A 13,358-nucleotide genomic window follows, 5' to 3' on the forward strand; every position below is an offset into this window, starting at 1 on the left:
CCAAAAATAACCCAGTAAGCCAATCCTGAGAGAGATCTAGAGAAGCTGTAAGCCCTGTGCACCATCAGGAGGAAGGGAAGAGGGCAGTTACTACAGAAAACCATTCCTGCAAAAAACTAAAAATACGATGATCCAGTAATTTCACGTCTGCATATAGACCCAGAAGAATTCAAAGCAGGCCCTCAAAGACATCTTTGCAAGCCCTTGTACTAGGGACATTGGGCAACAGATAAAAAGTAAGAGTAACGTGAGTGTTCAAAAATGGACACAAATGAACAACCAAATGCAACATGTGGACACACTAGGATGCCCTTAAGAAGAAAGGAAATGGAAACTTGAAGATGTTATGCTTGGTGAAACAAGCCAGCCACTATAAATACATACATACATACATACATACATACATACATACATACATACATACATACATACATACATGTTATACCTACTGAAACACATGCAGCAGTCAAATTCATAGACACAAAAAAATCTTTGGTAGTTGCTAGGGACCAGCAGAGAAGGGACACACGGAGTGGGTTAATGGGGGGAGAGATTCAATTTGGCAATATGGAGAGAATTCAAGGGACAGCTGCACAATGATGTGAATATATTTAATGCCACTAAAATGCACCCTTTAAAATGGCCCAAAACTTTCATCTGTGTGTGTGTATATACATGTACATATACATACATATATCATCAATATTTTAAACAATAACCTTTAAAATTTACACCCACTATTCTGAAGTCATGACTTTTCAGCAGAGAATGAATGCAAGTTATATAAGGCTCACAGTGGGGGAACCCAAGAGAGGATCATGGGCTGACAATGGACACTACCTCACTATCTCTTTACCAGGGGTCAGCCTCCTGTGCTGAGGAAGAAGCTGAGCCCCCCAGAGAGGGTGTGTACAGCATCAGGGTGTGGCCTGTCTCCCAACTTTGAGCCCAAGGCCCTCTTCTACCTCAGCGTACCATTTCCTGAAGACACTGTTTCAAATATTGTCCCTTCAATTCTGACCGCTTAAATATATTCAATCTTAGGTTCTTTATTTCCTTCCTTCTAAAATAGACAGTGTAGAAGGTCAAACACAGAGACCATTGACAAATGAGCTTATCAGCCAGGCTGCCTATAGACTCAGCTGGCTCTGTCCTTTAAAGGGGCTCCTGACAGAGGGGGAATAAATCTTCAAGTAAAGACTTCTTGTGTGTGTGTGTGTGTGTGTGTGTGTGTGTGTGTGTGTGTGTGTATTTTAATTCTACACATCGGTCATGGGTTCCCCTGTCCTCCCCCCTCCCGCTCCCACCCCCACCTTTCCCCCACCCACTCCCCTCCATTCCACTCTCCTCCAGGGCAAAGACTCTCCTGGGGATTCAGCTCAACCTGGTGGATTCAGTACAGGCAGCTCCAGTCCCCTCCTTCCAGGCTGAGCAAAGTGTCCCTGTGTAAGTCCAAGGTTCCAAACAGCCAGCTCATGCACTAAGGACAGGTCCCGGTCCCACTGCCTGGGTGCCTCCCAAACAGTTCAAGCTATTCAACTGTCTCACTTATCCAGAGGGCCTGATCCAGCTGGGGGCTCCACAGCTTTTGGTTCATAATTCATGTGTTTCCATTAGTTTGGCTATTTGTCCCTGTGCTTTTCCAATCTTGGTCTCAACAATTCACACTCTTACAGCCCCTCCTCTTTCTCGACAATTGGACTGCTGGAGCTCCACCTGGGGCCTGGCTGAGGCTCTCTGCATCCACTTCCATCAGTTATTGGATGAGAGTTCCAGCACGACCGTTAGAGTGTTTGACCATCTGATCACCAGACTAGGTAAGATGAGACTTTCTCTCGACCATTGCCGGCAGTCTACAGTGGATGTATCATTGTGGATTTCTGGGGACCTCTCTAGCACTTTGCTTCTTCCTGTTCTTATGTGGTCTTCTAAAGAATCCTCACATCAGAGCACAAGTTCAGCTCTCAGAGGCCACTTCTCCTGACATCTAAGAAACATACTTAGGCACACATCAATCTCCCCTCCTCCCCCACATCACCCAACCTCCTCCTCCAGAGAAGGTACCACCCTTCGGGAGCACACCTGAGGCCTCCCACTCCATCCACCTGTCGTGTGGCTTAGAATTAACCTTCATGTGTGTCAGTAGGTATCTTCAGGATAGGATGCAGTCACCATGAGGAACCACTTCTGGTACCCCAAACATCTTACCAAAGCTCTGCATCCTAAAGCCACAATCCCCGAGCAGGTGTATTTCTGCTGGTATATTTCTGCTAAAGCATGCACAAAATTGCTTTTTATCTGCATTCAAAGCTCCCAATTACTTCAAAACACAAATAGTGTTCTTGGTCAGTTTATTAATAGAAAAATGGATGCAGATAGAGTGGTTTCAATAATTTCCCTGTTGATAAATCTGATACATATATATTAATGTATATTAATATTTATAAGTATGCATACTGCATATATATATCAGTCTTTTAACTAGGTGAGCCTGTGTTTGTATTTTCCATCTGTTAGGTTGATTTTAGTAAAAAGTATTCTTTTAAATCCCATGGATTAACATTAAATAAATAAATCATCACTGTGAGATCACCTGGTCACCAGCATGTCTTACATCACCTTTACAGACTGAAAACACCTCTTCTCTGCTCTAACACAAATTCTAGGCTGGTATAAAATTCACCAATTTCATGTCACTAACTTTTACTTTTCTTCACCGTAGAAAAGCTTCAAAACACCAGAGTTTTCTTTTAGATGCACTCAGAAATGGGATTTTAGTTAAGACAGTAATACAGAGTTCTGGTATATTAGACATCTATAATTCTCATTGTAATGAAATCTTGTCAGTGAAGATATGAGAAAAATTTATATGACTCATTGATAAGTAGCAGAAAATTAAAATTAAATGATTTCCCCAAAAATATTGATGTCTACTCTGTATCTTTTGCTTTCAGAGTTTAAAGAGACAGTTAAAATTGCACAAAGGGTCCAAGAAGATGGCTCAGCCAGTATAGGTGTTTGCCACAAAACCCTGGTAACTTGAGTTCAAACCCTGGAGCTTATATGAAAGGAGAAGGAGAGAACCAATTCCACACAGCTGTCCTCTAGCTTCGACATGCCCCTGTGGTATGCATTCCAGCCTAAACGTACACATACACACCATGAATTCACATGCACACAATCATAAATACAAATATTTTTTAAAAAAATAAGCCACATAAGTAAAGCATGTGTCAGTGAAAAAAAAAATTCCAACCTATGGCAAATTCCCTCAGATATTTTCTCAAAATTTATGCTTACAGCAGATTACTCATGAAAGGTACAGTACTAAAGGCCAGGAAGACGTCTTCTTTACAGGGATAAACTAACCATCCTTTGTCTTTCTTTAATTAAAAGAAAGGCTCTCCACGTTTGCCAAAACATTCAAGACAGTTCTCTTATAAATAGAGGAGGAACTCTGGCTTTCAAGTAAGATTCTCTGGAAGGGTCAGCTCTGCTCGACGAACTGATTAAAGCTTGAATAGAAAAGATTCTCATCAAACTGCTTCCAAGAAAAGCACCTTCCACATCTCAGCAACCTCTGAAAGTCACGTTTTGTTCACATGTGACACGGTTACCATAATGCATGGTTGTGCAACTATGTTGACAATGAGGGGAAACAGCCACATTTGCACAGACAAGTGGGAGCCTCAAGGGACTGAGAACTCTACAAGGTGTGTGTTAAGCCAGACACTGCCCTGCAGAAGGCATGGGCTGACCAGAAATTTCCATGAAACATGGTCAGATGGTTTACCCAGCAGCCCCACAGCTCTCCTGTTGCAGCAGCAGCGACACAAATGACATCAATATTGGTTAATTTATACAACAAACCCCTCAAGTCTCTAATAATTTTAGACAAATCATGGATAAGACAAAAATAAACCAAATATGTAGCCAAAAATGAACTGATACCAAATTCTATATTTTACCCACAAATTCTTTCTCAATTTTCATGTTATTTTCCCAGGCGCTAAGACTTGGAGATCAGGCTCATTTTAGCCTCAACTACTATGTCCCATATATGTCCCATATATGTCCCATATTCTCTATATAGTGCTCCTTTTCATCATCAGTATGGCGTGTTCCAATTCTTATGGCTAGGACCCCAATCCTAGGAGCCAGATCTGAAAGCTTGCATTTTCTGACCATCTCCTAATCAGGTTTCCAGCAATTCACTCCTTCACAGTTGACTGCTGCTATATGCATATTATCACTCGCCTGTTTCCCTACCAATGTGGAACCTTTCTTAGCCTCCTCCTATCTGGTAGTCCTACCTATTTGTGAACAGTGTGTCTGAGTTCCCTATTGACTGGGCCCAGGTCACCTGTCAATGGAAGAGTCACATGGTCTACAGAAAAGATCCCAGCTCTGGTGTTGGAATATCTGCGTTAATCCCAACTCTGCCGTTTACTTTTTCAGAGGCTCGGAGCCTGTTTCTTCAGTTCTTGGCTTTCAGAAAACTCACTTGAAAAATAGGAGTAATAAAATCAATGTTGAGTGGTTATATGAAAATTAGACATTATGCCTGCAGTACTATGTTGGTTCCCCTCACTTACACTCTCCTGCCTCTGTTCACATTAGACCTCTGACTCAGATGCTCACCCCACCCCCATCTTCTACTCCTGAAAGCTTCAAAGAAGGTGTTGAGCAAGGATGGGAACAGCTATGTGGGACATATTACTGTATGGGGATCCTTTCTAGTAAACCCCAAATTTAATTGTATTTTTTAAACACAGAAGTGGAAATTGCATTCCTGGGAAATTATTTCCTGTCAAGAAAAATACTTGAATAAGATCTCATTTCTCAGAACCCCCTAGGCAAAGCAAGCATCAATGATTCCTCAGTCCCACTTACTTGAGAAATCAACAAATATTAATCAAGTACTTATTAAACACCAGACACTAAAGTACTAAAGATATAAGCCCAGGATCTTGTTATGTAGACATAATGATCGATTATGAAAGATGGGAGTCTGACACACATTCACAAAGTAGGATATGTGTGACAATCAAATGATTATAAAACAATACAAAAGGAAGAAGATAGAGTAGCTAAGTTCAGGTCAGAGGACATGGTAAGTACACATAGAAGATGTGCATCCAATTAAAATGGGACTCTTAAGAAGAGGAGAAGGCTTGCTGATACTGGGCAGGGAAAAGGCTTCTGGGAACAGAGACAAGCCTTTCTGAGCAGAGACTCTCTATAGACAAAGGTGTACACAGAGCCAGAACACATCAATAGGAATCAAAAGTCCCATCGCTAAGGCTTAGGATGGGTTAAGATGGGAAGTACTAAGAAGGAAGAAAGGATGCCAGTTAAGGTGATACCTTGGGCCAGGGAGTGGGTTTGAACTTTACCCTAAGGGCACAAGAAAGTGAGGGTAGAATGTTTAATTCCAGGGTTTTTTTTGTTTTGTTTTTTTTTCACTAGCTGAGATTTTTGTGGCTTATATGTGGTGTTGTAAGAAGTGGTGTGAAGCTACATACGCTCTGACAAACTCCAAGCCAATGAAATGCTACGTGAGAAATGACTGATGATTTTTCCTTGTCTGGGTAGTGGTGTTGGGGGAAGCAATGTGAGCAGAAAGAAGGTGAGCCATTCACTGACGGCTGGGTACCAACAACAGACAAGCACAGAGGAGAGGATGGCAAAGTCCTTGGGCAATACTGACAGCAACAGGGATGGATGGGCAAAGGGGTCTAATAGGATAGTTCATATGTTCACAGCAGAATCACCACTTCTAGAGATGTTCTCTCAGCCTCTTTCTGGAAACAGGGTAATATAATGATATCATTTATCTGGTTCCCCAGGAAGATTCAGGGTGACATGTCATCATCAGTATGCACTAAGAAATCAAAGAGATCTGGACAGGAAGCACTTTTTGTCCACTCCTTCATACATGACTTGGGCAGTTTACACTGGGTCTTAATCTTACCATCTTTTAAAGCATGCCTCAGAGGTCTGTGGCTCTCTATCTCTGTCTGTCTCTGTCTCTGTCTCCATCTCCCTGCAGAGACTAAACCCTGGACCTCATGCATGCTAGGCAAGCACTCTACCACGGAGCTATATCCTCAACCTTTTCCTATTTCTTTTTCATTTTGAGACAGTGATTTACCAAGTTGACATGACTATCTTCAAACTCACTCTATAGCCTAGGCAGGCTTGGAACTTGCAATCCTCCTGCCTCATCCTCCTGAGTAGCTAAGACTATAAGCCTGTGCCAACATACCCAGCTAGATGTTGTTCTGAAGAATACATAAGAGCCTGTGTGCAGAGTACCTAGAACATTCCTTGGCATATGGCAGATGTTCCATGGGATAGGCCATCCTGCTATACGCAAAGTCACAAAGAACAGGGATGCCCCTCTGAGAAGTATAAGGAACTGGGAAAGGAGAAGAAATCAATCAACTCTTAAATGCCTTAGCTATTAAATCTAAATTCTTAAAGTAGAGACAGTAAGCGCATATTTTTCTGTGAGGGTGTGTTTGACTGTTAACTTTGCAGTTGGTATTAACACAGACAGCAGGAATATTACTGCTAATTAAATCTTCATTGAGGTCTACCCACAACAAATATACAATTAAGATGTCAGGAACGAGGGTGGGAAAGAGAAAGCAGAAGGAGAAGTCCTCCATGGAAGACTCTTCCTTTTGTACACCATGAGTAACCCTCCACTTCCCTGGCCAACCAAGCTTATTCTCAAACTGATGCTGCTAATTGAATGGTTCTAAAATACAGGGCCATCATCCTGAAGCTTACTTTCTGCATCTGATGAATGCACAAAGGGATGGGGAGCCCACAGGCATCTAAGAGTCCATCTTTTCCTCTCTAGTCCAGGCCAACATGGCTACTCCAGGAAGAGTGAGATTCCTGCTGACTAAAATTAGGAAGGTCTGATGATGCCTAAAAGTAACTGGGGCCACTCTCCTAAGAGAAACAGAAGCTGGAGAAGCCAAATGAGCCAAGTTGCAATTGGATTGCTCCAGGAGGACTTCTTTCACATTCTACGAAGACAGGGACAGTGCCTTCTGGCCAAATGATGAGACAATTAACTGCTTAATCCTGAGCCCTGTTCTATCCTATAAATGCATCATGTTCCAAAAACACTCAATCTGTCCTACAGGCTCAAGAAATCCCTCAGGGCTGTTTATAGGGTAACTCAGATCAGCTCCTCTTAAGAAAGATACAAGTAACAATTACTTGTGATAATGACCAAAATGCCATAGCCTAAAAAATTATGAAATGAAAGCTGGAGAAACGGCCCAGCTGGTGAAGGTGCTTGTAGCCATGGCTGACCACTTAAGTTAGAACCAAGGGACCCACATGATGGAAAGAAAGAAACAGCTACCTCTTGTAAGTTGTCCTCTGACATCCACACATGAGTGGTGACACATCTATACCCAAACACACACACACACACACACACACACACACATACACACACACACACACAAACATACACATAAATAAATGTAATTTAAAAATTGAAATCAAGATAACAGAAAACATGAAATACTTATATCAACCTTAATTCCCATTAAGAAAGAAGCTGCGTTGAAGTCCCAGGTTGGCTTAAGTTAGTACTATTCCTTTAAATGAGTAAACAAGCCTTCTCTATTGGTCTTCTTCAATCACGAAGAGACCCCAGTTCTTCCCAAACCTGCAGTGGATTCCCATTTCCCCAGGGTCAGCAATAAAATATCTACCTGCAAAGCTCTGCAGATTATTTTCAACAACACTGATGTTGCTCTCAAAATATCTCCAGCCACAAAAGACAAATGCAACAACTTCATTTCCAGCTCTTTTTCAACAGTCAAACCATGAAGCTGACCACAGTAGCGTGTGGCCATCAAAGGACAAATACAGCAACTACCTCTGTGAGCATTGTTTTCACAGCACTTATTTAATATCATCATGGAACAACATAACCAGTCACTACACAAGGCTGGCATAGGGATGAGCAATCCCAAACCAACCCACCTCGTGAAGATCAGGAGGACAATGGGAGAAGGGTTGGATATTGTATCTCTGAACCCATGGATTTGTGCTCTTAGTAGAGGGCAATACTGAGTCCCTTTTTAATAGGACCTTAGCAATACAAAGTTCCCACAGCAAATGATATCCAGACAGATGCTGGAACCATTAGGACCTTGCAGAATAATAACATCAGTAGAACCCAGACAGCTCCCTCCTTAAGCAGGGATATAATTGGGATCCCTTTCCCTTCCTCTCCAATCAGAATAGTAAAGCCAGATGGCTTCTCCTCCGAGCAGCACAGCTCACTAACCTACATAGTTCTTGGAGCAGAAATGAGTCCTCTATCAAATCTGCTGCTTTGCTCTGCTCCAGCTCCCAGAGATCAGAATCAACTTCTCCACAGGGATTGCCTGCTCTGTACTCTAGAAACCACTCTTTGGTAAAGAGGCTGGGGCAGGAGGAGGGAGGGACCACTCACCATTTGATTGCTATACCAGTACAGCGATGACCCCTTCAGCACCACCCAGAACTTTTTCCATTTGGTGCTTAGGAAAGTCCCCTTTTCCTTTTTCTTGTACAGCCAACCCTGGCAGTCAGCGTGGCCCAGATCTTTGCAGGATATCCTCCTCCGGCTCATGGTGAAAAATCCTGCAACAGTTATAACAAACAGGTGAGTGTGACCCGGACTCGGGTGACACTATAAAAGGCAACTTTCAGTTGTCACAGCAAGGGTTAGTTAGATGTTTTCATTCATGCAAAGTGAAAAGAAAGGAAGGAAAGAAGGAAGGGAGGGAGGGAGGAAAGGAGGGAGGGAGAGAGAGAGAGAGAGAGAGAGAGAGAGAGAGAGAGAAAAGAAAGAAAGAAAGAAGGAAGGAAGGAAGGAAGGAAGGAAGGAAGGAAGGAAGGAAGGAAGGAAGGAAGGATGGATGGAAAGAGGGAAGGATGGAAAGAAGGAGAGAGAGAGAGAGAGAGAGAGATCCATGTATCTGTTCTATTTTTAAACATTCATTTGGTGCCTAGAAAACCCGGGCAAAGAGGCAATGAGACTTATATGCAAGCATGGGTCTGAAAACCTTAGTCAAAAAGAGTAAGTTGAAAACGTAGACTCTCGGAGCTGGCAGGCACATTGTGGCAGACACACGGGTCTTTCCCACAATAACAGTGGCAGTTACGCAACACACACAGAAGGGTTAAAGCCCACCTAGGACCCCAGGGACTTCCTGACTCAGTGCCAGCTTCTCTCAGCTCTGTGGACAAAGCATTAGGGACAGGTCCGAATGAACAGCGTGTCATTCTTTCTTAAAATCAGTCCAAAAGCAACCTCAAAAATTAATCTGCCATTCATCTCCTGATATTAAACTCAGACACACAAGAATCTGATCCCCTGCTCAAGAAGGCATCCAAGAGAAAGAGGGGGAAAAAATCCACACACACACACACAAGAAAGGGATAAAGGAACAAAAGGGATCTAATTACCTTGAGTTTTCTTCCTCGGCTTCTGACGCAGGGGAACCTGCTGGAAATGCAGGAAGGAAAGAAAAGAGGCAATTTCTGATTGTGTTGTAACATTTGTAAAGAGAGGAGGGAGGGGGCGGCAGTGTTTATGAGCGGGGTGGATTCTAAAAAAAAAAAGAAAGAAAGAAAGAAAGAAAGAAACTCTCCAAGCAGAGCCCAAGGGGAGCTGCGAGCTGAGGCACAAAATGTGCTAATTAGAATCGATGTACATTGAGCTGAACCTGGGAAAAGGTAACAGGGCATTTATCTGTAATGCTTCCTGTTTCCGCCCACAAGCAACACTCGCTACTACTTGGGTTAGTGAGGGTGCCAGGCTTGAAGAACTTTTAGAAAATCATGAAATATTTTACCTATACATTTTTGTGTGAGGAGAAACATCTCTTTTCTTGCTTGATTTCTAAATAATATTGATTATTTAAATAAAACTGGAGAATAATTGTTTCCATCTCAAGCTGTTAAATGCTCACATCAGACTAATTTCATGCTCCTGCTAATACACAGGGTTCTACCTACAGCACAGGAATTAAATAGCCTTGGGAAAGAAATTCCTTATCTCTTCTTGTGTGACCTCAGGGACTCTAAAGCCTCCTGATCTGGAATTTCTTATTCGAAGCCAAATTCACATATCTTATTCTATCTTTATCTCTGAATATTTCTCACATGTTTTATAGAAGATAAATATTCAAATATTCAAATCTGACATGTCAATTTATATAAAATACAAACATTTTCCACAACACATTTTCACCAAGTAGTATGAAATTGGATTCCAAACAAAACTGGGAAACCCAAGGAAAAAATATGTTTGCAAATCTCTCTCTCTCCTCTCCCCTTCTCTCCTCTCCTCTCCTTCTCTCTCTTTCTCTCTCTCTCTCTCTCTCTCTCTCTCTCTCTCTCTCTCTCTCTCTCTCTCAATATTACAGAGAACTTTAGCTTTGAAATATTTTCATTTTTTCTTCTATAGCACCTAAGCTGAAATTCTTCAGGTTTAGATCATTTTCACTTATCTTAACAAGCAGACATTTAAACTTAAAAGTAGCTCTAGAAGTTGGTAGGTAATCTCGTGAATTTGGTGGTACTCCAGATGCATCTGGCTAGTAGTCCACATCTCCAGCTACTGATGAATGGTGCATGTGATGCTGTTGTATGTTTGGCAAAGGAATATAAAGCCACAGGGTCATAATTATCAAAGAGCTATATTACCCAAGGAAATTCACTCTAAATCTATTTTCTCATTTGGAAAATCAAGATAGTTCCGAGAAATACTCAGGAGTTTGAGAAAGGAGGAGTCTCACATGACTCAGGGCAGAATGGACTATAGAACAACATAGATATAAGTGTGTGTGTGTGTGTGTGTGTGTGTGTGTGTGTGTGTGTGTGTGTGTGTGATGTATGAATTCTAATCCCATAAGTCTCGAGATCTGCCAAGATTTATTTGTGAAAATATTCTGATAACTGAAATCATGTTTTTGTGAATAATCCCATATCAGTGTACATGGAGATATGCAAAGATAAGAAAACACAAGAAATAAAACTCATCATTTGAGGGTAAGCATGTGTTTTCCTCATCAGGGAGGATGGACTTAAAGTTAAATCGTGTTTCTTCAGAGATACAAAACCAGTGCAATTCTGAACTGGCTTTTTATTTTATGAACATCCTTTCTTCCCTTAGATCATTGATCAATCTCTTTGAGGATAATATTTAAGCAAACTCAGCGCGTGTTAACCTTGGCATGCTAATCAAGCCTAACTATATTATCGTGTTAAGGGGCTCATCTCCCCTCCCTTTCCCTAATATTTCCCACGCTGCCAACTTCTTGGCCTGAGATCCCTACTATTCCTTGGTCTCTGGGTTTTCTGTGTTTCTTTTGTATTTATGGCAGTATCCTGAGATGAGTAAACCCCATGAGTACCTACTGGTTATGTAATACTATCCAAAGTGAGAGCTGGGACTAAGGACAGTGAGAATAAAGGTTTGACAGCCAGTAAGGTTGGGGAAATCTGGGACCCCAAGGAGCAAATGAAGTGACTGAGGACAGCAGAAGAATCCCAGAGAAAGCTGGGGCATCTAAGCTTATTCCTAGAAGGCTGGAGCCCCAGGTAAACAAGATGAAACTACGTCAAACAACAGAAGCTTTAAAAAAATAAAAATAAATAAAGACCAAGAAAATAGGAGGCAATGCCCAGGGGACAGCTGTGGAGTCATGGAAGGGAAGTACAGAGGTGACTGGGTGTCTCCAGTCATGGCTTGTTGGCTCCCAGTGACCCTGCTAGCTCTTCAGCTCCATCATCAAGCCTACAGCGGTTTCCAGGGAAATCCCCAAATCAAAATGTGTCTTCATTTCTCCTGAGACCAGCCTTAGATTGACAGCTGGATTCTTGTGCCTAGCCTGGGTTGAGAGTTGGGAGTCTATATCATGTCAACACAGCCCCATCCCACCCCAGCAAAGTGTTCCATTGCTCCAAGCAAAGCTCCTTGTGATTCAAGCCTGCTCTGATGGTCCCCCCCCCCCCGCCCCCCGCAACAAAGCAAACTTACTAACTTAACTGTTCAGTGTTTTCTCCTGGCCAGAAACAGGCTGCACATTAGAGAAAAAAAAAACAAATTACCGAGGGTTTCAGTTTCACTTGATAGACGTGCCTTTGAAACCCCAACTGCTCTACAGAAAGGAATGAAAACAACCTTTGAGAACTCTACTGAGCCTAAGACACATTTTCCCCCTCACAACAGGAAGTGGAACCCATGAACTAGTCTGTTTCAAGACCTTCATGTGGCTTTCTCACCAGGTAGGTGAAAACATTCACAGCCGCTTGAGCATTCTATGAGATGATTCCAACTGTCACAGACAGAGTTAAATAAGACATTCCACCCAACTTACTTTCTTCCTGTTTGGATGTTACAGAGAAAACTGATGACTTTTTCTAAAAATCTAAATTTTCCCTAAAATAGATCTAAAATTTGAAGGAAATTCTCATTGAAAATAAATGCATAGTTTTTATTGAAGAAAAGTGTACTTTTCCTTTGGCCTTGGAAAGATGGCTCAAATGTTTCATTTGAGGGCTCAGTCAGTAAAATGCTTGCTGCACAGCATGAGGACATCAGTTAGGTGCCTAGAAATCGTGTTAAAGAGCCAGGTATGGTAGTGTGTTTATAATGTTAGCATTAGGGAGGCAGAGACAGGCAGATCCCTAGAACTTGCCAGACAGACAGACTAGCCTACTCAGTGAGTTTCAGGCCAATGAAAGACTCAAATAACAGGATGCATTGTTCCAGAGGAATACTACCTGAGGTAGACCTCTGACCTCCACTTACACATCTATGCACATATACATGCATACACACAAGCATGTTCAGTGATGCCGGTCTTTAGCAAACATTATATAGTGATATGTAGACACTCTGGGTTCATTACTGTTGCTGGTGGTAAAACACCATGGCAAAAGGCAACTTTGGAGAGAGGGGCTTATGTTAACTCGTCATTCAACTTGAAGTCATCACTGTGGAGGAAGTTGCAATTGCAGGAACTTGAAGCAGCTGGTCACATCACATCCACAGTCAAGAATAGACAAATAAATGCAGACATGCTCACTTACTTGCTTGTGCTCAGCTCACTCTTACACAGCTCAGGAACCCCTGACTAGAGAATAGTGCTGCCCACAGTGGGCTGGGTTTTTTCACATCAATTGACTTAAGGCAATCCCCCACATACATGCTCCAGGCCAGCCAAAGTAGACAATCCCTGATTGAGATTCTCTTCCCAGATAATTCTAGATTGTATTAAGTTGACAATTAAAGCTAACCATCAAAGTGGACAAATGGTTTTTCC

At 42.1% G+C, this 13,358-nt stretch overlaps 1 protein-coding gene across 3 annotated transcripts in view; it reads right to left on the reverse strand.

Moving 5' to 3' along the window:
- The window catches only part of Ipcef1 (interaction protein for cytohesin exchange factors 1), a 161,319-nt gene that overhangs the window by 63,375 nt on the left and 84,586 nt on the right, over positions 1-13,358 (reverse strand). Inside the window, exons 1-3 of one of the 3 annotated variants that reach the window (XM_036169126.1) lie at positions 9,882-9,919; positions 9,493-9,532; positions 8,495-8,664 (exon numbers count right to left, since the gene is read on the reverse strand). In XM_036169126.1, coding sequence (XP_036025019.1) covers positions 8,495-8,653 — 159 coding nt within the window. In that variant the 5' untranslated portion in view covers positions 8,654-8,664; positions 9,493-9,532; positions 9,882-9,919. Of the gene's footprint in view, positions 1-8,494; positions 8,665-9,089; positions 9,149-9,492; positions 9,533-9,881; positions 9,920-13,358 lie in introns of those variants that run through there. The other 2 variants (XM_036169125.1, XM_036169128.1) reach the window with 2 other exon arrangements.

This window comes from Onychomys torridus, chromosome 19 (assembly GCF_903995425.1).
Source record: "Onychomys torridus chromosome 19, mOncTor1.1, whole genome shotgun sequence".
Taxonomy (NCBI): Eukaryota; Metazoa; Chordata; class Mammalia; order Rodentia; family Cricetidae; genus Onychomys; species Onychomys torridus.